Source organism: Schistocerca serialis, chromosome 3 (genome assembly GCF_023864345.2).
Source record: "Schistocerca serialis cubense isolate TAMUIC-IGC-003099 chromosome 3, iqSchSeri2.2, whole genome shotgun sequence".
Classification (NCBI taxonomy): Eukaryota; Metazoa; Arthropoda; class Insecta; order Orthoptera; family Acrididae; genus Schistocerca; species Schistocerca serialis.
Window position 1 is genome coordinate 479,061,629 of NC_064640.1, and position 25,343 is coordinate 479,086,971.

Genomic DNA, 25,343 nt, shown 5'->3' on the forward strand with positions numbered 1-25,343 from the left:
AGTACATTCGCTGTTATTCATAAATAAGTTGCGCAAAATTCTCGCTAATATAGTAAATGAATAATAAATTAGAGTCCTGCCTGATGCGGAAGTTCTACTGCATGAACAGTGAAGTGGGTGTCAGCGACAAAAATTCTCGAAAATGTTCGAAATGATGTGTTAAGTTAGTTGAGAGTTACTAAGTGCTCTTATTCTCAAACAGTCGATGAATATAATCTGGCTATTTGCGTATCACGAACTACGCTTCTTTTCCAGCCACACGACAACCCGTTGAGAGGTAGCTGGTTCTTACAGTCATAGTTTATCATTCAAGCCAGTTAAGTGATACGTGTACAAACTTTGCTTGAAATAGATTCAGTGGTTTAGGAGGAGATACGGAAGATACATTAATACATACGCTTCTATATTACATACTAATAATGAAACTGTAAAACCGTCGTGTCTGTTGGTCCGTTGCAATACGCTAATCTCCAAATAATACAAGATGAATTTTCATGCGGTTTTCACATGTAACTTGAGCATAGCTTGGGGGAACATACAGGCTTTATATGATCAAAATCTGATTCGTAATATAAGATGACATAAGGAAACATATTTACTCTTTGAAAAAGGTGTTTATTCTTGGATGCTCTAACTGTATCATACTCGTGAAAATGCTTTTATTGGTTGACTGGCGTTCTGCCCGTGACTTCACCATGGTATACATTCGACACTTATACTGAACATATCTCCTCCTCCCCTTCTCTGTGTCCACCTCTTCCTCCCTTTGTCTCTCGACCTCATCCTCCCATCTTTACCTTCCTATCTCCCCCTCCCCACTCTCTCTAACTGTCCATCTTCTCCTCCCCCCTCTTAGTGCACTTCCTCCACCCCCTCTCTCTGACCAAATGTTACCTCCCCCCTTCTGACCATATCCTCCTGCCGCAGTCTCTTACCATTTCCACTTCCCCATCTTCCTTTTCCACCTGCCCACCACACCTTCGACCCACCTTACACATATCCCCCTCTTCCCCTACGTCTGTTCATTTTCTTCTCCCCTCACTCTGTCCATGCCCTCCTCTGTCCATCTCAGCCTGTTCTGAGTCATGCTCATTGGCACATGTGGCCTCTGTAAAAAAGTTGAATGAAGCAAACTGATACTACTCTCACACCATTCATGTCATGCAGGGCAGGGTACACATCTGGGGCTTGATAATCATTTATTTGTCCCTAACTTACAGCAGTTGAATACTACTCCAGCACAACATGCCTTTCGTGCAGGGCAGCCTAAATGTTGGGGGCCTGGAAAACAGTTTCTTGCCCATGACATGTAGGCTGTCCTGTAAAGCAAATTGATTTGGCAGGCTGATACAGTTTCCACACAATAGAAGCTGAAAAAGAAAGCATGTTCTTGCCTAATCTCTGCTCCTACTGCAGATACTTATGAGACCTGCTGTTTCTGTGCTAAATCCGGCTTAAATCGATCCAGGGCTTTGAGAGAAGATTCCTAACATACACACAGATGTGCACTACTTGATACAGGATGACTCAGCTGCCCCTGCCTATGGGTTTTATGCTACCTGCAGTGCTTTCAAATACAATGTGCAAGATTTTCATATTCTCTCAGTGACTGTATGCAACCTGTTACGCCCACAGAAGAAATAAAAGGACATTTTTATAGGAAATTTAATGTAGTTAAATTTTGTTCTGGGACACATATTCGCTATAGGCAGCAGTTCTCGAATTAACCAAGTAAAACGTATGAAAGTTACCTTCAAACGCGATTCTCTCGAATAACTCGAAAACTATCTACATAATATGATAAATGTAATGAATAGAGCGCTTCTGCAATCTCTATTTGTTTAGTTGATACTTCCATACTAACATTGTTAAAACGACTCAGTTACTGAATCGATTTCGATGATATCTGGTATAGAGGTAGCTAGGATCTGCGGAATAATATAGGATACTTTAGAAAGTGGACAGAAGATTAAAAAAAGGTACCTAAGAATGTTTAATAGTGAATGGGACATGCCTTTTTTACATCAGTGAACATAAATTATATAAAAACTTACTAAGCAGCAACAATTCGCATGCCACGTCATCCGTTGGGGCAGTGGGGTCCTGGGTGGGTGGAAAAAGGGAGGTGCACATCACTATCTGATCATCTATGCTAATTAGGACAGATAGATACGTGAGGGCAGTTGACACTTTTGTACGTACAACAGCTTATGTACTCATGATCACCTATCAGAATAGAGCTACTGATATGCGAGCATAGCCATGGGCAACTGCTAGTTTATAATATACTCTAAGAAACAAAAAGTTACACCATGAAGTAATTATGCGAATGGGATGGAGATCAGTAAATGTGATGTACATAAACTGAAAAACAAATGCTACAATTTTAGAAAAAAATGGATGTTTTATTCAGGAGAAAGAGCTTCACAAATCAAGCAAGCGAATAACACGTTGGTCCACCTCTGGCCCTTATGCATGCAATTACCCGGCTTTACACTGATTCGTAGCTGTGTTGGATGTCCTCCTGAAGCATATAGTGCCAAATTATGTCCAACTGGCTTATTAGATCCTTAAAATCCCGAGACTGTTGGATGGCTCGGCCCACAATTCTCCAGAAGTTCCAAAATGGAGACAAATCCGGGACCTCGCTGACCAAGGTAGGCTTTGGCAAGCACGAAGACAAGTAGTAGAAACTCTCGCCGTGTGCAGGTGGGGATTATCTTGCTGGAATGTAGGCCCAGGATGGCTTGCCACGAAGGGCAACAAAACGGACCGTAGAAAACGTATGGACCAGATTATGCGTACAGATATAACAATAACGAAAGGGCAAGTCACATTGTTCTGGAAATACTAAACTTTCTGTGCTACGAGTCAGTTCATTGTTGGAAACTTGCACTTATGAATAAAGAAGACACGTGGTTGTCTTTTGCTATTAACTGTCTTGATATTCAGATTTCCTCACATCTTATCCGTCAGTTGTTTCCTATCTGTGTTCGTCACTCGTAAGGATGAAATACTTCACTGCTGCTTCTGAAGAGAGGACATAGGCACAGCTAGCGATGCTCTCTAAACGTACTTGTTCGTTAGACACAATTCAATATTGCACATGTTTTATTGCACTATTAATATCAGAATTTATCGTTTGTGTAGGATAAAGAGGATTTCCTACTTACACCTTCCCAATCCAAGCTTGTGCTTCGCCTCTATTGACTGAGCCGCCGACGGGACGTTGATGCGTATCCTTCTTTCTTTTCCTTCCTTAAATTTTTACCATTTATTTATCAAGTCATAAGCGCAGTTGTTACAGACTCAAGCAAAATATTGAATAACAACACAAATAACGCATCGGGGGAATCAGTCCATGGTTCATTACTGATAGGATTTCTCTCAACTGAAATAAAACCCAGAATATCCACCTTCTCACAAATTCCTTACAGTATGACTTGTGTTACTGAGGATTGATGATAATCTTCAATGTCAATCATCTGCTGCGGAAGCAGAACACAGCTACAATTACGTTCAGAATTTTGTCCGTCCTCGGGACGTGTGATACACTGCTGGAGTTGTTGGGATATGGAGTAACATTTCTGGAACAATCATCACACACCAAAAGGATGTTTTTAAGCCAAAAGTGTTCTATTCGTGTTATCGAGATATTAATATGAATCTCATGTAATACCCCGTTGAATAAGGTGGGAATTGTTATACTGATTTCGCAGTACATCTCATTGAACTTGCTTTCAACGTCATGCAGTTTTTTTTAATGAAGAAAAAATGCATCAATTGGCTGAAGACAGCAGAAAAAATTATTTTAATGTGGGGAGCTCTTCCGTATATATCGTTCAGGGGAGTACATAACAACATGCGGCCTAAATTTTCTGTAGTGTTATGTTGTAATTGAAGGGGTCTGCCCCAGCCAACGCGAGGACCTGAAAGTCACCACACTTATGTTTAATTTTGAACTCAGAAAGGAATTTAACTACGCGATCAGGCCATGAGGACGCGATTTCAAGCGACTGCCGTGCGATTCTCTGCCGACCTAGCGTTGGGAGGCAATGTATCAGCAAACCGCTCTCCCATTCCATGTTGACATTTCAGACCCTGAGGCAGCTACTTCTTATTCAAGTAGCTTCTCAGCTGGCATCATGAACTTGAGTGCACACCGTTACAGTCCTCCCACCATCCCTGGCAGTACCAGGATACACCAGGTCCTCCACATTAAAGTTAGACGCACTGACCTCTCGCCTATTTATAATCACAGAATATTAGTACTTTCTTTATGAATATCGTAGCATAGGAAGGGAATGTATTGCTTGTAGAACCAATCGTCAGGACAAAGAACACGAATTCCACTACAGAAATGTGATACATTACACAGACCACTTACTATGGTTAACAATATTTCTATAACATCTCTACTTACTAAATTTGGGCTATGAAAATTTTTATCAAGGGCATTCATAAAAGCGATACTGGAATTATACACATCAAAAATTAATTGCGAAGGTCGTGGAGACTATTATCCAATGGCCATATATATGAAAATTGGTGGGTGACGAGAATTTATACCACAAAATGATCTCTATTAGGAGAGATGCATGGGAAGCACCAGTGCCCCTCTGACACGAAAATATGCTATCGATGGACGACAAGTAGAAATTATATATCTGATAAGGGTCGTTCCAGATCCAAAGTGGAGGAGAATATCCAAAGGTTCTATGTGGAATGTAATTTTCTGTAGCTTTCATGTGTCGTGCGGGTTATCACAAAACTTAAGTTATACAATAAAATTGAAGACATTATTCATTACAGAAGCCAAAAAGCTACAAGGTTCGACTAGTTTTATTTGTTGGACAGAACTTTTCTTCAGATTTGTAAATTAGGGTAATATGGAATTTGAATTTAGTACGCTATGACGGATATTATTCTTCTTATTATTAATATTAATATAATTAATTTTTATTATTATTATTAAGTTACTCTTTTGGTGTTGCATTAACAAATGAAAATTACTTACAGGCTAGCTCAGAACACGGCAGAGTCCAGTTTGAACAGCAGAAGACTTGTTCTTACTGGGAATAACCTCCTTACGCTTGCATTCTAGTGATTTCTACTTAAAATATGATAAAATGTGTTTCTGGTAACTTTATTGCTATGCCTGTGTTGTTATTAGAGACTAAAGAATAAGAAAACAGAGGATAAATACATGTGATAAGACGTAATCTGTTCCTCCCATCCAGCAACGCTGAGAAGTTTCACTAAACGTATATACATGAAGGACGGGTTCTTATGAACGGGGTTACATACTTTTAATATATATACTCAGCTAGGAGTGTCCTAATTTAATTAGGTCATCACCGTAGGATCAAGTGTTTAGAAAATGCATCCACCATGTGTCGTGTTACTGGTCAAGTACCGGGTGATCAAAAAGTCAGTATAAATTCGAAAACTTAATAAACCACGGAATAATGTAGATAGATAGTTAAAAATTGACACACACGCTTTGAATGACATGGGGTTTTATTAGGAAAAAAAAAACAAAGTTCACAAAGTTCACAAAATGTCCGACAGATGGCGCTGGAGAGCAAAACGTCAGTGACTGCGCATGACATTCGTGTAATAATTGGAGAGATAATCAGAGGCGCCAGCAGTCGCAGCATGTTGACGTTACCTGAAAAGGCGCTTTTAGTAAAGCTGTATTATCAGAATGGGGAATGTGCTAGTTCAGCGTTACGATCCTATCGCCACAGGATGGGGATTCGAACGGATAAAGGTCCGCTGACAAATGCAACTGTGACGAGAATGATTTCGAAGTTCGAAGCCGCGGGTTGTTTAGACGATGGACCCCTTAGTGGCCGACCGAGCACAAGGCGTAATGCTGCTGAGACAGTTCAGGAAGAAATGGAGACTGTAGCGAGTTCGTCTATGTACAGGGAAGTCAGCGCTAGTGCAGTCGCACGTCGCACCGGCATTCCATACACTACTGCTTGGTTGGCACTTAGGCGTACCCTCCGATGCTATCCGTACAAAATCCATCGGCTTGATGAACTCTTACCTGGCGATTTAGTGAAGCGGAGGGCATTTGCGGTGTGGGCGTTTCAAAAGATGGCGGAAGATGACGATTGGTTGAGTAACGTGTTGTGGACCGACGAAGCTTATTTCACGCTCCGAGGGTCTGTCAACGCCCACAACTGCAGAATTTAGGAAACTCCGTTGCACGACGAGAAACTCAAGGTATGGGTTGGATTTACCATATCTACCATAATCGGGCCTTTTTTCTTCGAGCAAATGGGTGATTCTGATTTTGTAACTGCTACCGTGACGGGTGAGAGGTACGCCCATATGTTACAGAATCGCATTATCCCCAGCCTGGCTGATAAACACCTGCTGGAACGTACGATGTTTATGCAGGATGGCGCTCCATTCCATATTGCTAGACGCGTGAAAGATCTCTTGCGCGCGTCGATTGGTGATGATCGAGTGCTCAGCCGCCACTTTCGTCATGCTTGGCCTCCCAGGTCCCCAGACCTCAGTCCGAGCGATTATTGGTTACCTGAAGTAGCAAGTGTATCGTGATCGAACGACATCTCTAGGGATGCTGAAAGACAACATCCCACGCCAATGCCTCACCATAACTCCGGACATGCTTTACAGTGCTGTTCACAACATTATTCCTCGACTACAGCTATTGTTGAGGAATGATGGTGGACACATTGAGCATTTCCTGTAAAGAACATCGTCTTTGCTTTGTCTTACTTCGTTATGCCAATTATTGCTATTCTGATCGGATGAAGCGCCATCTGTCGGAGATTTTTTGAACTTTCGTATTTTTTTGGTTCTAATAAAGCCCCGTGTCATTCCAAGCATGAGTGTCAATTTGTACATCTCTATCTACATTATTCCGTGATTTATTAAGTTTTCAAATTTATACTATCTTTTTGATCACCCAGTATATATAGTGAATTGACTATTTAGCTTTGGCATTCTAAACGGCTAACTCAATATCATAACGATTTAGAGGCCTCTGATATCAAAAGTTAAGCTGAAACTTCCTGGCAGATTAAAACTGTGTGCCCGACCGAGACTCGAAATCGGAACCTTTGCCTTTCGTGGGTAAGTGCTCTACCAACTGAGCTACCGAAGCACGACTCTCGCCCGGTACTCACAGCTTTACTTCTGCCAGTACCTCGTCTCCTACCTTCCAAACTTTACAGAAGCTCTCCTGCGAACCTTGCAGAACTAGCACTCCTGAAAGAAAGGATATTGCGGCGACATGGCTTAGCCACAGCCTGGGGGAAGTTTCCAGAATGAGATTTTCACTCTGCAGCGGAGTGTGCGCTGATATGAAACTTCCTGGCAGGAGAGCTTCTGTAAAGTTAGGAAGGTAGGAGACGAGATACTGGCAGAAGTAAAGCTGTGAGTACCGGCCGTGAGTCGTGCTTCGGTAGCTCAGTTGGTAGAGCACTTACCCACGAAAGGCAAAGGTTCCGATTTCGAGTCTCGGTCGGGCACACAGTTTTAATCTGCCAGGAAGTTTCATATCAGCGCACACTCCGCTGCAGAGTGAAAATCTCATTCTGGAAAAGTTAAGCTACTTAATTATTGTATCACGATTTCTGGGAGCTCTAGAGGGATTCGTAAATCGAAAGATATCTAGAAACAGTGAGATGTCACGGAATACATTTAGGATAATAACAATCGGTAGATTACCTGTGTATTTAACTTCTAGTCCCGTCATCATCCTTACAGTTCGATAACTATTTTTCAAAATTGAGAAATGAAGAACCAAAATCATTTACCTCTTCCCTGCTGCCAAAATCGGGACAACGAGAACTCTCGTCCGTTTCTTCTTCGTATTCTCTCGCACATACGTTGTGCTCTCTGTTCCAGTAGTGAAGCCTAGATTCCAGTTCTGTCCGTTCAGTTCTCGACTCTACAGAAAGTGTTTCCTCATATCCGTGATCCCCTGCTGCTTCCGAGTCTAGACCCTCTCCAAAAGACGAAGAGGAATTTCTGAAATTATTCCGCAGAAAACAATTTTAATATTCAGCGCGATTTAATTGGAAGAAAAGATTTGCAAAGTTTTCTCAAATAAAGCTGAGATTTCCCGTTGCTGTAGCAAAAGTAGAAGTGAATTAAAAATTTTGCCTGTAAATTTTACAAACATATATACGAGAAATAATTTTTAAGAAGTAATACTTGACTGCCGATTTTAATAGAAATACCTATCACAAAATACAAGATTAAACCGCAAAGAGTGCTAAAGTACGTCAGTTTATTTAGACTGTGATTCTGATCAAAATTCTTGTAAAAGCTCATGTTATTTTTATATTTATGTATTTAATATGAAAATACTAAACTACAACTACTTAAACGGCAACTAATTTCACAGGTAAATTATAGTGGGTATTACCTAGACATGGCTCTGCCCGGATGAGACGATCCTGATAGAGGACTTTCACTTCTACTAACGATTGGAAGAGCCATACAACCTCCAGAAGATCTCGGAGACTCATTGACCACGTCCAACGCCTTACTCACAGTTGCAGTTATCTCGAACTGAAACAACATGAAACCCAAGATACATTATCAACATTCAAGAAAGAAAAAAAATTGAAGATGATGTTACATAGGACGGATAAATGATCAACACTAAAAATGAATTTGCTAGAAGCTTGTTTTCACAGAAAATTTTCTAAATAAATAGCAACATATTTTACTGACACACTTACTTCACTTTATATCACCAAAAGCATAATTTATCTAAGATTTACAGTAATTCTATTCCACTCAGCTGCTGCACAGTGAAGCAGGTGTCAACAAGATCTTCGGAATACTGTTATTTATATGGCATTTAAAGCACTCGTGTTGTGCGTGTTTCTTTCAAGTTTAAAGTGGAAAAAAGATAGCTTCAAAAAATTAGCTATTTTTTAAGTTAAGAAGTCAAAGGGAATTCATGAAATATTGGTGAATGTTCATAAGAAGTATTCATTTTTACCATTTAAGAAATGGGGCTGCATCTAAATGTTACCCTACATATCTTGAAGGTGTCCCACGTGAAGGACATCCGGAAACTGCACTTACAAATGTAAACATTAGCGCTTAAAATGTTTAAAGTAGCTGTTGCCATACATGTATGAGAAGAAAGAATACGATGTAGTGTTCTTTAGTCAGTAATTACGGGAAAGGTTTGTGGAGTGTGGGTGGAGACTTTATCAGAACTGTTTTGAAAGTAATAACTTTATTTGGTGCACCAGTTTCGCCCCACCGCTTCACGCCCGAAACAAAACTGTAATCAATGCAGCGGGTTGGAGTCCTATGTATCTAAAATATTAAAGTTCGTATTTTTGCTATTAATTACTTTGCAAAGAGTGGAAGACTATATGGGAAATTCTATGCAAGTACAGTCTAAGAGGATGCATATGTACGCGGCAAGAGGTCTGTATTGAAAAAAAAAGTGGATAATGCTCTTTTTAAGGAAGGCTTTATGAAAATCAAAGAATTCAGTTTAAAACATAAATTGTTAGAATATTCCCTATTCACTCCATCCGAAACATGCTGACTTCCACTTACTCGAACATCTAAAGTAATTAGTGACCAACAATAGTTTTAGGCCCAGTAGAAAGTATGCCAATCATACTCATTACTCGTGGCTGATTAATCTACCAAGTCCCGTAAGAGTTCAGGCATAGTGTGTGCATTCGCACAAGAAGGTCAATGGCTGGGAAGCTATATTTTAACTATATGCGACGGTAGTATCTGTTCCCGGTAGAACATTTACCGCAGATGACCATGTAGCTCTAGATCAGTATTGTTCCGATCAGGCTCGCATTTCCAATATGAAATACATTCACTGTAAAATCTATGTACGAAGTGTATAGATCTAAAGAAAGATTACTTTGCACAATAAATGCTCGCTTGCCAGCATAAGGTTTTCTGGAATGATCAGTTCAGCAAGTCCACTGTCAGTTTATTCTCGCACACTCGTCTAACTGCCATTGTGCTCTGTCTTTAACAATCTCGATATACACAAGAACTTGAATTCTAAACTTGCTCCTTCAGTTGAGAATATCATCCGATGACCCATCAAGGATTATCAGTGAGACCAGTCCATCTGGAGGAAGACTCCTCACGCACGTAATTAATCACGGCCGCTGTGGACCACGACTGATTAAAGTCCAGGAAATGTGCTCTTAACATAATCATTTCTGTGGATTTCTATTCACGTACTTATCGAAAGATAATAAATGCGTCAAAGTTCTGTTGTACACGCATCTGATATCTGCTTTATTAATTGCTGATGTCACATTAGAGGTGTTTTGTTGACAGCATGGCAGGAATTTTGCTAGTATTAGTTGAAGTAGTGGCAGTAGTAGTAGCGACCGCGAAATACCTGTCCAACGTTGTCATCTAGAGGGTGGAAATTTCGTTGCTCTGTCCTCAATGATGCATGACAACATGACATGAAGCATAAAAAACGGCCACACAGTATCAGATATTGCTTCACTTATCAATGTATCTCGTTCTATAATTTCGCATTCAAACCTAGCTCTGTTACAACCATTACGAATCAAATTTTTTATATGTGACGGTAGTATCTTTTCCCGGAAGAACAGTTACCGTAGATGACCATGCAGCTTTACTAGAAATGAAATGATAATTAAATGGACACCCTAGCTGCAAACAGGCATTGATGTACTTCATTGGGGACATATTGAAAATGTGTGCCCCGACCGAGACGCGAACCCTGGATCTCCTGCTTACATGGCAGACGCTCTATTCATCTGAGCCACCGAGGGCACAGAGGGCAGTGCGCCTGCAGGGACTTATCCCTTGCACGGTCCCCGTACTTGAAGATTAGACGATATTGTTCTGAAGCCTGCCATACATGTTTGACATTAACATAAAAAAGAGCAATTCAGCTGTTAGCAAATTGACTTTAATTGCAATGAATACATCGGTGATCATATATACGACATCAGCTGCGAGTTTTTCCTCAAAAGTTAGAAAATGCAATGCGCCACCTATAGCAAGTGTTTGTAAAACTTTGCTAAGATTTGTCAGTTGTTTAAGTGACACAAGAACACTGTAAAACGTAACATTTGTGTTATCCTGAGCATAATTTAACTTAAGCTTTGATTTGCATTCCCTTTTCGGAATAATGCCTCAAAATTTGTTTAGGCAGCATAAAAATGGAAGACTGCACTTTACAGCTTTCAGCTAGATTAAGATTAAACCACGGAATGCATACCATACTTACATATGATGTTAAGTATTTTATTATACTTCCCAACAAACGTTACATAGGATCTGTTGCGGTAGTTTGAAACCAAACATGAACAGATTGAATATTTTACTAACAGATTTGGTACTTCAGCTAATCGGAAGATATAGGTTTAACGATATTATTGCTGGTAAATTCATAATTTGTAGGGTGAACCGGAACTCCAATGAAAAACTTTCAGAGATATTAGTTTGGATCAAAACAAGAAAGAAACGTCCAGTAAACATGGGCTCTAACAAGCATACCTTAAGCGTTATAAACACTTCATCATCTCCGATTCTTCGATACTGTGAAACACAGTCTCTTTGGTTTCCATCTTTTGAGAGGAGGTACTATGGATCAAAACAAGAAGAAAATGTTGAGTAAAAATGGGCTCTAAAATGCATACATTACGGAGCTATGAGAACTTGATCAGTAGAAGGGATGTGTTTCACAATAGCGAAGATGTACAAGCGCTCATAGCTCTTTAAGCGTCAATTTTATAACACATTTTTACTAAACTTCTGTTCTTGTTTTGGTCTATCCTGACAATTTTAAAAGCTTGTCGATGGATTTATCATTCACTCTGTATAATTTACGTTGTCGCTAAGTAGATTTTAAATAAAACGGACACGATTTACTAAACCATTGCGTGAGACGAAAGCTCACTGTGATACAAGCCATGGCTGGATGAATGCGACTCAAGCTGCGGCTACTGTGCTGTTCACGTCAACACACCCTGCAAAAGGACGAATACCCTCGCCGCAGCGCCACGTGTCAAGTGCATTGCCAATACACGAACTGCAGTGGCACTCGCAACAGAAGTTATGGAAAGCACGAAAACTGAGAGAACAGCGGCTAGTAAACGCTGATAAAAGCTCACAAACCAGAAAATCCATACCTGTGTAGTGAAGAAAATAAGTAGCCTAAAAGTGGACGAAGGTTGGGAGGAAATTTTTCGTCCTGACAGAGAGCTGGTACAGATATCAGGGATGTCGTATCGTGTTGGTACATGTTGCGTAGTTATTGAAAGCATTTGTGACCTTTAACTGTGAATTGTGAAAAAAAAATACACTTCATCTGGACAGTGCAGCTTCGCACAACAACGGTTTGGAAATGAAAAACGCTGAAATCTGAATTACAGATCGCTGTAATATCTTATTTGTTCAAAGAAGTTGACACCCTCAGACTATCATCTACATCCACATCTAAAGAAGCTTTTGACTGGGAAACGTTTTTAATCCAATAATGGTACGTATAGATGCGTGGCTTACATGTGTTCAAGTATCATCACGACAGGAACGGCACGTGTTATTTGGAAAAAAAGATAAATGAAGAATACTGAATATCGAAAGAAACACTTATTCACTCCGAGGCTGACAAGTATTTAAATAATTTCTGTTTGTGGTAAAAAATCAATTATAACTGAAAAATATTGTCTTTTGAGGTGAGAATTTCACAAAAGTAATCATCCGGCGTGTATTCCGAGACCCGCATAATGATATTGTAAATATAGTGATTTCAAACGAACAGCAACTATGGGTGTGTGTGTGTGTTGTCTTTGGCGCAGGTTAGTTTAAGTTAGATTAAGTAGTGTGTAAGCCTAGGGACCGATGACATCAGCAATTTGGTCTCATAATAACTTATAACAAATTTCCAAACAACAACTCACATCAACGACAAACCAGTAACCTCTACAGGAAATTTAGTCGCACATTCGACCATGTCGAAAATTAAAATCAATCTTTAAAACCCCGAACTGCAGCAGCAGAACTCGTCTGAAATAAGCTACAAACCCATCCCATGTGAAGTACTACGGGGCGATATTTACAGGCAGACAGATTAAGGATTTTAGATGAAAAATGCAATAGAGACGGATCACTCAGCTGTAATGAAATATTCAGGAACAGACCGCGGCCTATCTACAGAACTTACCTTAAGATTCCACTGAACTGATCTTGCTAAATAATTAAAACTGAAGGCAGCGTGTCACTAGGAGAATTTTGAAATGGAAACATAAGGCCTTCAACAGACATGATGAAATGGGGAAGATGTAGCTCCCGCGGTAAGGATGAAGACCTGATACTGTCAGAACTTGTACTAGGCGTCAATGTGACAGACGAGCGTGGAATGGGCAAAATGCCCGACGACAACGTATTTTATCGCAGCCAAATCGTGGTAGTCTGACGATAGGACGCTGCACTTCCCACGTCTTGTGGTCACTGGAAATGTCACATACAGCCCTGTCAATGTTTACTAGGACAGCAACGATTCGATTCCGTATAAAAGTCACCGCCTTTCACGCGCACCTGTGCTCATATACGCCTCCGTACACGTCGTGGCATTGGAGTGGGAAACGCGACATTGAACGATGGAAGCATGGGAAGAGGTCGCCTGGATTGATAAGTCGGCGTACACATTCGTACAAGCGAAGTGCAGGTCGCTTTTGTAGAAAATTACTATAGGTGAGACATCCCAATAGCTAACTAGGCTCCATTCAGGCAGGTGATGGAGATATTCTTGTGCGGGAGATATTCACATGGATTCAAACATGGGTCTCACATATTTCTGTTGTCACTGATTAGGATCGCACATTGGTTTGGACGTTTGACACCCAGGTCTTTAGCACATGTACTAAAATCTATATATGTGCGATTAAAAATGGTAAGACAGTATAACTTTAACAAGTCTTACAATATGACAATCTCTGAGAACTATTCAAGCGCGAGCACGCACACGCGCGCGCACACACACACAGACACAGACACACACACACACACACACACACACACACACACACACACACATACATACATACAGTGGAATGATATAAAATATTACAGCAGAGAAGTTTTCCTGGGTGAGAGCTGGACTTAATAAGTTTGAGGCAGCAACTCTGCAACACACTAAAACCTCCAACCAAAATGCGGGAGGTACCCATGGTATTGTACGTTTCGTCGTCATCTGATTCGTCAGAGTTATCTGACGGCTTTGCGACAGGTCTTGCAGGTTTTCAGTTTTTCGTATTCTGCTAGGTTCTTGGGGAAGTAGTTCACGCTATTTTATCAGAAACATTTATCTTTATTTTTCTACGTGCCAAGAGGATTTATTATTCTTTATTAAAAACGTGAATACTATTAATGTTCCACGATATTATTAACTTAGTAGTTCGTTACGAACCGGCTTTTGGCTTCGTAGGCCTTCGTCAGGTAACTTTAGTGAGAGTTCATAGCTGTGCGAACAGACCAGAAGAATAATTTAATACCCAAAGAGAATCTTTCTATATGGTGACAGAAAAATACAGACGGAGTTATTTAAATTGTGATTTTCTTCCATTAATATTAAACTTGAAATGTTGAACTTCGAATAGATGTTACTTAAACCTTAAGTTAAACGTTAATTTGGTTCACGAAGATGAATTTCCTATTAATTTAGAGTGCCTTTATATGGATCGAAGCTTACAGGACAGTCCAGCTATGCCTATTTTGAATACGTTTACTTGCTTGCTGTAGGTTCGAGTCCTAATGATCGAATGGTCTTGATACGAAGCTGTAGCCTTCGCACTCCGCACCGCTGCTCTTGCACGTCGCTTTCCTGAAAAGCTTATTTAAGTTCATTTCTCACGTTATACATGCGCAGCCATCTACACTCGTAGCAAACTCTGAAATGTATTAATTTAGTCGTCTCAGTTTCCGGGGGAGAAAATATTAGTAAATTAAAATTCCTATGATTAAGTGGCCTATTGAGACGGAACCGGAGCGTCTGGAGGCTCGGACTAATACTCATAAAGCCGCAGAGGCGAATGTAAACTTCAAGCACAAATTTCGAAAGTTTTTAAAATAAAATTTTTCACCATTGAATAAATACTTATTATACGATAGTTCTCTTTAACAAAACAACTACTTTCGTATGTCTGTGCACAAGATATTACTCTTCAGCGTTTAAATAAGCTGAATTTTCTAAGTAATTCCGCAATGACTGGCGTGCAACGATACTAATCGATTCGCTGCGACAACACCTCTTTCTCTTCCATGATTTCAAGCCATAGTAAAACTTATTGTTAATGCAGTGTCAAGGATGCTATATCACAAAGACTAGCATCGTCTACACAGACTTTATTCCTGCAGTCACTTCTTTCCCTGCCGCAATATCACTGAGTTCCTTGAACTACAGTCCGTGTGTGAAACACTGTCAGCACAGCTGATATACACAATCTATCTCAGAATTACCACTATTTTCATTTCTTTAGTCGATTTGTGTCATAACACTCTGAACAAATACATCTTAAATAACACTATATTCAAACATCAAAAATATGTGAATATATAAACCGAACATCTTTTACAAGTGAGTAATGGCAGAGCCTACTGTGTTACATGATGGTATTATGGACAAACTGTTGAATGTGATGAACAAGCTGAAGAAACGAGAGAGGAGGGTGTACAGGACTGTAACCATGGCTGTATGCTATTTTTTATCTATTTTCAACTCACTTTCAAAAAATTTTCAATTTGAAAATAATTAAATAAATAGCATACAGCAGTGGTATAGTACTGACCCCCCCCCCCCCCCCCCCGTTCCCCCTCCTTTCTTCGGCCTCTTCATCACCAGTTCCTCCATATACCATACTATCTGAACCGTATCTTTTTCTTTGTACATCGTAGTAATGTGCCCAAAGTTGTGAGACTTAAAACAGTGGACAGAGTTAGGCATATAGAACCTAATGTTAAAACAGATGAAACCTGCAGGAATTATATCGGGTAAGTTTCGTACAAAGAATGTCAGAATAAAATCTGCTACCTTTCCTAGTTCACTATTTAGTCGCTATACGATACTTTTTACTTCAGTTAAGCTGTCAACTTCCCAATTTTGTTACAGTTCTTTCGTATCAATATTCAATATGTCTCTGCATTTAACAACACTTTTACTGTAATTTTATGTGATGGTATGTTCTCCAATTTATGTGCTATTTATCTGTTATATTATTTGGTAAGACATTGCTGTCTCGTCCAGGGGTTTATCGTTGCGAAGCGGCTTGATGGATAGGAGTGTCAGTACAGTTCTCTCCAACGCTTTATGTCTGTCTTAAAGTGAATAGTTTTCAACTGTTCCTTCTACACTTTTACGTTATTCACTGCAGAAAGTGGTGTGTTAGTATCAGTGTTTTGCCTTCCACTGGCTGACAATTTCGATATGCTAGTCAGGTGAGATCATTTTACTGTTTGGGTGTTATTTTTGTCCAACGGACCAATGGGTGTGTTTGCAATGTATGCAGGATCGTTTGTTTTCCGCCAACATGTAGATGTTTAAGAATCCGCACAGAAGGAAGCCCCGCTTGCCTGAGTAAACCTTCTACAACTCTGGAGCGGCCGTTCCACAGACTTTTCCAATTAAAACAACCTTTCACACCATCGATAAACAGTACATCTTGAGGTTGTGGATTCTTTTTATAGAGGCTTGTACCATGATCGTACTAGGTGATTACCCCAAGATCTCTGCTCCCGATGACACACAATGTTACACCATCGTGTAGCACAATGTTCGCCGATGCATGCAAAAATTTTACTTAATGTCACTAGCTTACGATACATTAACCAATATTCAAAGAAGAGCTATGCATTTTGTTACAGGTTCATTTACTACGCAAGAAAACGTGTCGGTGATGATCTACCAACTCCAGTGGCAGTTACTGCAAGAGAGACGTTCTGCATCATCCTGTGGTTTACTGTTTAAGTTTTGAGTGCGTCCGTTTTAGAAGAGTTAGCCAATATATTGCTTCCTCCTACGTACATATTGCCAGAAGACCATGAAGATAAAAATATAGATGTTCTAGCCCACACGGAGGCTTACTGACAATCGTTCCTTCTACTGCCCACTCGCGACTGAAAAAGGAAAGTGGGGAAGTAGAGTGTTGCACAATGTACACGCAGTAATGTGGCTTGTGGAGTATAGACGTAGATATATTGTAGGGACATACTCACGGGTTAGTAATGAATCTTCACTCCGCAGTAGAGTGCACTTTGAGATGAAACTTCCCCGCAGATGAAAATTTGTGTAACGAAACGGGACTATAACTTTAGACCCTAGCCTTTCTTGGCCAGGTGCCCTAACGACTGAGTTACCAACCACGACTCACGATCCGCTCTCACAGCTTAACTTCCACCAGTACCAAATTCCTAATTTCCAAGTATCGCAGAAGCTCGCCTGCATATGTCGTGGGATTGGAATTTCTAGAAAAGAAGATGTTGCGGAGACATGGCCTAGCCACAGCCTGAGGGATGTTCTCAGAACGAATTTTCACTGCGCAGCGGTGTGTGTGCTGATTTGAAAATTCCTGTGGGGTGAAAACTGTGTATTGGTTCACTTACAATACATCACAGATGATTGTAAATTTATCAAAATAATGTATCTCCTGGTCATTTTAGAAGTGGATTAGAAGTGTGTGGTGAAAACTAAGTGGACTGGAGACTGCTTGTGTGGCCCCCAAAGTCAGTTGACCTCATTCTTTGTGAACACGCTTGGGACGCTGCCGAGAGAGAAGTGCGCGGCTAGGAATGAGTTCCACGCAATGTCCGTGAGTGGTGGGCTCAACTTTAATAAGGTTATGTGTAACAGTTATTCCACAAAACTTCTGGTATCCTCTGAAGACTAGGTCGTAACACGTTGACGAGGGCGAAAGTGGTGCTACACAATACTACGTCCGTCTACCTAATACAAGTTCTCATACTTTTACGAGCAGGTAAATATAGAAATTTACTGCTCTTTTCCGACATTTGATAAGGAAATTTTATGCCAAATTAGCTTCGTCAGGTATGTGAAGCAATAACGTTATTCTAGTCACGGCAGTAATGATGTGTCAATAAAATTTGAAGAAATGCTACTTTCACGTCCAAATGACATGAAAGTTCGGTCATCTTACGCGCATAGTTGTGCAGTGAATGTGTCGAAACGAATTAAGGAGACGAGAGACTAGAATAAATAGTGCAGTAATTGGCAACGGGGTAGTTATAATTTTAATGATACAATAAATCGTTTTCTAACTGAGTTAATGATAGAAAACCAGGCAGTTTGCAATACGTAGGAGCGTAGTAGAACTTGAGATTAAAATAGCAAAAATTTTAACATTAGGTCTGAAAAATTTATCACACTCATTGTCTTTATCAGTTGTTGAAGAACCACAGGCTAACAGTAATCAGGAGACGTTATGGTGAAACTGAAACTTTCTGTCTGGGACGTCCGAGATATGAAATCATTGACAATATTGGGCCAAATGTGAATAATAGCTTAATAAGAACCATGGTCCTTGGCGTCGGTGGGGAGGCTTCTGTGCGTCGGCCGTACCGTAGTTTCAACCACATCGGAGAGGTATTTGATGAGAGGCCAGTAAAACGTGTGGCTCCTGAAGAGGTACAGCAGCTTTTTCAGTAGTTGCAGGGGCAACTGACTAATCTGACCCTGTAATATCAACCATAACGGCTCGGCTGTGCTGGTACTGCGAACGGCTGAAAGCTAAGGGAAACTACAGCCGTAATTTTTTCCTAGGGCACGCAGGTCTACTTTATGGTTAAATGATGATGGCGTTCTCTTGGGTAAAATATTCCGGAGGTAAAATAATCCTCATTCGGATCTCCGGACGAGGACTACTTAGGAGTATGTCGCTGTCAGGAGAAACTAAACTTGCGTTCTACGGATCGGGGCGTGGAACGTCAGGTCCCTTAATCGGGCAGGTAGATTAGAAAATTTAAAAAGGGAGACGGATTGATGAAAGTTAGATATAATGGGTGTTAGCGAAGTTCGGTGGCAGGAGGGACAGGTCATCAGGTAATGAAGGAGTAGGTTTAATAATGAATTAAAAAATAGGAATGCCGATAAACTACTATGAATAGCACAGTGAACACATTATTATAGCCAAGATAGACACGAAGCCCACACTCACCACAGTAGTATAAGTTTATATGCCAACTATCTTTGCAGATGAAGAGACTGAAAATGTGTATGATGAGATAAAAGAAATTATTCAGATAGTTAAGGGAGACGAAAATTTAATGGTCCTGGCGCACTGGAATCCGAAGAGAAGGAAAAGTAGTAAGTGAATATGGACTGGGGGAAAGGAATCAAACATGGATCCGCCTGGTAGAACTTTGCAAAGAGCATAATTTAATCATAGCTAACATTTGGTTTAAGAATCATGAAAGCAGGGAGTACACATGGAAGAGACCTGGAGCCACCGGAAGGTTTCAGATTGATAATATAATGGTAAGACAGAAATTTAGGAAGCAGATTTTAAATTGTAAGACGTTTCCAGGCGCAGATGTGGACTCTGACCACAATTTATTGGTTATGAACCGTAAATTAAAACTGAATAAACTGGAAAAGGGTAGGAAATTAAGAAGATGGGATCTGAATAAACTGAAAGAACCAGCGATTGTAGAGAGTTTCAGAGGGAGCATTGGGGAACGATTGACAAGAACAGGGTAGAGGGATACAGTAGAAGTAGAATGGGTAGCTTTGAGAGATGAAATAGTAGAGGTAGCAGAGGATCAAGTAGATAAAAAGACAAGGGCTAGTAGAAATCCTTGGGTAACAAAAGAGATACTGAATTTAACTGATCAAAGGAGAAAATATAAAAATTTAGTAAATGAAGCGGACGAAAGGATATACATACGCCTAAAAACTGGGTTTGACAGGAAGTGCAAAACGGCTAAGTAGGAATGGCTAGAGGACAAATGTAAGGATTTAGAAGCGTATCTCACTATGGGAAAGACAGAAGCTGCATACAGGAACGTTAAAGAGATGTTTGGAGGAAACAATCTACCTGTATGAACATCAAGGGCTCAGATGGGAAACCATTTCTAAGTAAACAAGAGAAAGCAGAAATGTGGAAGTAGTATATAGAGCGCCTACATAAAAGAAAAATACTTGAGGGCAATATTATGGAAATGGAAAAGAACGTAGATGAAGATGAGACGGGACATAAGATACCGCGTGAAGGATTTGGTAGAGAACTGAAAGACCTACGTCGAAACAAGCCCCCGGATGTAGACAGCATTACGTCAGGACTACTGATATCCTTGGGAGAGCCAGTCATGACCAAGAACCTCCTTTCTGGTGTGCAAAATGTATGAGAGAGGCGAAATACCCTCGGACTTCAAGAAGAATGTAATAATTACAATTACAAAGAGAGCAGTTGCTGACAGGTGTGAAAGTTTCGAACTATGAGTTTAATAAGTCATGGTTGCAAACTGCTAATTCGGATTCTTTTCAGAAGAATGGAAAAGCTGGTAGAAGCCGACTTCCGGGAAGATCAGTTTGGATTTCGGAGAAATGTAGGAACAAACGAGGCAATACTGACCCTACGACTTCTCATAGAAGATAGGTTCAAAAAATTGGTCAAATTGCTCGGAGCACTATGGGACTTAACATCTCAGGTCATCAGTCCACTAGAACTTAGAACTACTTAAACCTAACTAACCTAAGGACATCACACACATCCACGCCCGAGGCAGGATTCGAACCTGCGGCCGTAGCGTAGGAGATAGGTAATGGAAAGCCAAACCTGCGTTTATAGCAGTTTCAGACGTAGAGAAAGCTTTTTACAATGTTGACTGGAATATTCTCTTTCAGATTCTAAAGGTGGCAGGGGTACAATACAGGGAGAGAAACGCTGTTTACAATTTGTGTAGAAATCAGATGACAGTTAAGAGTCGAGGGGCATGAGAGGGAGACAGTGATTGAGAAGGGAGTGAGACAGGGTTGTAACCTATCCCGCTGTTATTCAATCTGCATATTGGTCAAGCAGTAAACGGAACAAAAGAAAAGTATGGAGTAGGAATTAAAGTCCAAGGAGAAGATATAACAACTTTGAGGTTTGCTGATGACATTGTAATTCTGTCAGAGACAGAAAAGGACTTTGAAGAGCAGTTGAATGGAATCTACAGTGTCTTGAAAGGAGGATATAAGATGAACATCAACAAAAGGGAAAAGAGGGTAATCAAATGTAGCCGAATTAAATCACTTGATGCGGAGTGAATTAGATTAGGAAATAAGACCCTTACAGTAGTAGATAGGAGTACTGATATTTGGTCGGCAAAACAATTTGTGATGATCGGAGCAGAGAGGATATAAAATGTAGACTGGCAATGGCAAGAAAAGTATTTCTGAAGAAGAGAAATTTGTCAACATCGAGTATAGATTTAAGTGTCAGGTGGCGTTTTGTACTGAGCGTAGACATTTATGGTAGTGAAACATGGACGATAAAAAAAATTAGACAAGAAGAGAATAGAAGCTTTTAAAATGTCTTGCTACAGAAGAATGCTGAAGATTAAATGGGTAGATCACGTAACTAACGAGGAGGTGCAGAATAGAATTGGAGAGAAGAATAGAATTGACTAAAAGAAGGGATGGGTTGGTAGGACACATTCTGAGACATCAAAGAACTACCAGTTTAGTATTAGAGGGATGCGTGGGGTGTAAAAATTGTAGAGGGAGATCAAGAGACGAACCAAGTAAGTAAATTCAGAAGGATGTAGGCTGCAGTAGTTACTCGGAGATGAAAAGGCTTGTACACGAAAGATTAGCATGGAGAGCTGCAGCAAACCAGTCTTTGGACTGAAGACCACAACAACAACAACAACAAAGGAAATCGTACGTTTAGATCATTTGTTGATTTAGATAAAGCTTCTGACAGTGTCGATTAGAATGCACTCTTTGAAATTCTGAAGGTAATGGGGTACAATAAAGTGAGAGAAAGGTTTTTTACAACTTTTACAGAAACCAGACAGCAGTTAAACCAGTCTAAGCATATGAAAGGGAAGCCTCTTTAAATCTGCCCCTATTCTGTGCAAGATACCTTACGGTGCACGACTGACGGGTGACATACTTAGTGTACCACTTCACTTCCCCCTTTTCCTGCTCTAGTCGCGAATGGTTCGAGGTAAGAACGATTACTGGTAAGTCTCTGCGTAGGCTCGAATCTCTCTCATTATATCTATAGAGTCTTTTCGAAACATATACTGAAATTTTCACTCTACAGCGGAGTGTGCGCTGATATGAATCTTCCTGGCAGATTAAAACTGTGTGCCGGACCGACACTCGAACTCGGGACCTTTGCCTTTCGCGGGCAAGTGCTCTACCAACTGAGCTACCCAAACAGAACTCACGCCCCGTCCTCACAGCTTCACTTCTGCCAGTACCTCGTCTCCTACGTTGCTAACTTTACAGAAGCTCTCCTGCAAGGTTCGCAGGAGAGCAAAGGTCCCTAGTTCGAGTGTCGTTCCGGCACACAGTTTTAATCTGCCAGGAAGTTTCAATATACTGGTTGATTGTTCTTGGAACGTAGGCTGTTGGCACAATGATAGTAAACCACTCAGTGATACAGAACGCCTCTCTGACAGCGTCTGCCATTGGAGTTGGCTGAGCATCTACGACACGCTTTCGCGGTTTCATAATGAACCTACAACGAAAGGCATTGCTCTTCTCTAGCCCTTCTTTATTTATTTTATAAATTTAAGTACTGGTCGAACGAGGGTGTCGTAAGTTACCTGCTTTGCTGATGGGCTACTTGTCCTTAGGTGTCTTCCAATGAATCTCAGTCTGGCTTCTACTTTACCTGCGATTAATTTTTCTTGTTCGTTCCACTTTAAATCGCTCCGTATGCATACTCCTTCATATTTTATCGAAGTAACTGCTTCGAGTCATTGTTCTGCAATCTTGTAACCATACAATAACGAATCTTTCTGTCTATGTATACGACACAGATTACATTTGTTTATGCTGAGCATCCATTGCCATTCTCTGCAACAAACGTCGATCCTCTCCAGGTCTTACTCCATTTCGCTACAATTTTCTAGCGTTTCTGCTGTCTGTATATTACAGCATCATCCACGAAAAGCCTCTGTAACATGCTGATGTTATCTACTAGGTTATTTGTATATATTGTGTAAATTAGTGGTTCCTTGCGGTACGCCCGAAATTTAATTAAATTAATTTAAAGTCTGAAGACTTCTCTCCAATACGAAAGACAGCCTGTGTTCTGTTTGCTAGAAGCTCTTCAGTCCAATCACACAGTTAGTCTGATATTCAGGATACTCTTATTTATTTCACTAGGCGTCAGAGCGCAACTGTATCGAACGTCTTCCGGAACTCAAGGAACACGCCATCTACCTGACCACCTTTATCTACTGCTTTCTGCGTCTCGTGGCCAAAAAGAGCGATCTGGGTTTCATCAGATCGTTATATTCGGAACCCGTGCTGATTCTTATACAGAAGATTTTTGGTCTCCAGAAACGTCACAATGTGCGAGCTTCAAACTTGTTCCAAAATTCTACAACAGACCGAAGTCAGAGATACATGCCTACAGTTTTGTGCGTCTGTTCGACAGCCTTTCTAGAAAACGGGAAAGACCTGGGCTTGTTTTCACTCATTAGGCACGCTTCGCCCCTCCAATGACCTACGGTACACTATTGCTAGAAGAGGGTCAAGGTATTTCATATACTCCTCGGAGAATCGTATTAGGTCCAGTCGCCTTTCCTCCTGTGTTTGAGCGATTTCAGTTGCTTTGTTAATCCAAGATCACTTAATTTTCTGTATCTGTTATTTTGTCGTTTGTGAGACGGTTTAATGGGGGTACTACAGTGCGATATTCCTTTATGAAACAGTTTTCGAAAAAGAGTTTAGTATTTCGGCCTTTTCCGTATCATCTTTCCTTTCAGTGCCATTATGGTAACATAGTGTCTGGACAGATGGCTTCGATCCTTTTACTGATTTAACGTAAGAAGAAAGTTTCCTAAGATTTCTTGTCAAGTTGGTACGTAGAATTTTGCTTACGAAATCTCTGAATCCTTCACGTATGGCTCTCCTTGCGTGATTTTGGCTTCGTTTGGTTTTTTGTTTGTCTGTTAGGCTTTGGCTATGTCTAAATTTGCAGCGAATCTCTCTTTGTTTTCGTAGCAACTTCCTAACATAGTTGCCGAACCGCGGCGGGTGTTTTCCATCCTCCATGATTTTGCTCGACATGTACCTGTCTTCCGCGTATTGTACGATGCTCCAGATATTTGCCCATTGATATTCAACATAGCGTTGCAGATGAAATTTTCGTGTTGCTTAGGTAATCGGAAATCGGTTTCTTGTCACTCTTGCTAAGCAGTTAGATTTTCCTGGCTTTCTTTGTACTCCTATTTATAGCCGTAAACAGTGAAGTTGTTACGGTCTAATGATAATTGATTCGGGTTTCTGTCATTATTAGGTCTAAGATGTTATCTTTACGAGACTGTTCTCTGATTAAATGCTCAAAGTAGCTTTGTGATAAGGCATTTAAAACAATTTCACACGATGCTCTGTGCCTCTTACCAGCTCTAATCATTTGAGTAGCCTCGTGAGACGTGAAACGTGGACGATAAGCAGTTCACAAAAGAAGAGAATAGAATCCTTTGAAATGTGCTGCTGGAGAATAATTAGATTGGGCGCTCGTATCAGTAACGAGGAGGTTCTGAGGAAAAAATTTGAGGCAAAGCTTGACTAAAAGAACGGGTCGGTGACGGGACACATCTTGAGGCATCAAGAAATCGTCAATTTGATAATGGAGGGAATTGTGGAGAGTGAAATTGTACTGGGAGACCACGACTTGAATACAGTAAGCACGATCTAATGGATGCCACTTGCAGTAGTTATGCAGAGATTAAGAGACTTGTACAGATATACTAGCGTGGAGAGCTGCATAAAACAACTCTGAGGACTGGATGCGACAACAACAACCAATGCTAGATCATTCAGTATTCATGAAGTTCTTCGAATAACCAAGGTTTAAAATGTTATGTTTGAGTAAGTAACTATCAAGAACCACAGGAGGAAATGCAAAGGGGACTGCCCGTCGCGTACATTGAGTAAAAAATTTATATGTCTTGATGAATACCTGCAGAGGGCATCATGAGATCTACGGGGAATGTTCACCATAGAACAACAGTTCTGACTACAAAATGATATCGGACCATGAGGTCGACATCTACATCTACATCTACATCTACATTGATACTCCGCAAGCCACCCAACGGTGTGTGGCGGAGGGCACTTTACGTGCCACTGT

General features: G+C 40.5%; 1 protein-coding gene across 1 annotated transcript in view; it reads right to left on the bottom strand.

Moving 5' to 3' along the window:
- LOC126470939 (uncharacterized) overlaps window positions 1-25,343 on the bottom strand; it is a 150,185-nt gene that overhangs the window by 65,926 nt on the left and 58,916 nt on the right. The window contains exons 3-4 of the mRNA XM_050098990.1: window positions 8,414-8,559; window positions 7,800-8,013 (exon numbers count right to left, since the gene is read on the bottom strand). Coding sequence (XP_049954947.1) covers window positions 7,800-8,013; window positions 8,414-8,559 — 360 coding nt within the window. The remainder of the gene's footprint in view (window positions 1-7,799; window positions 8,014-8,413; window positions 8,560-25,343) is intronic.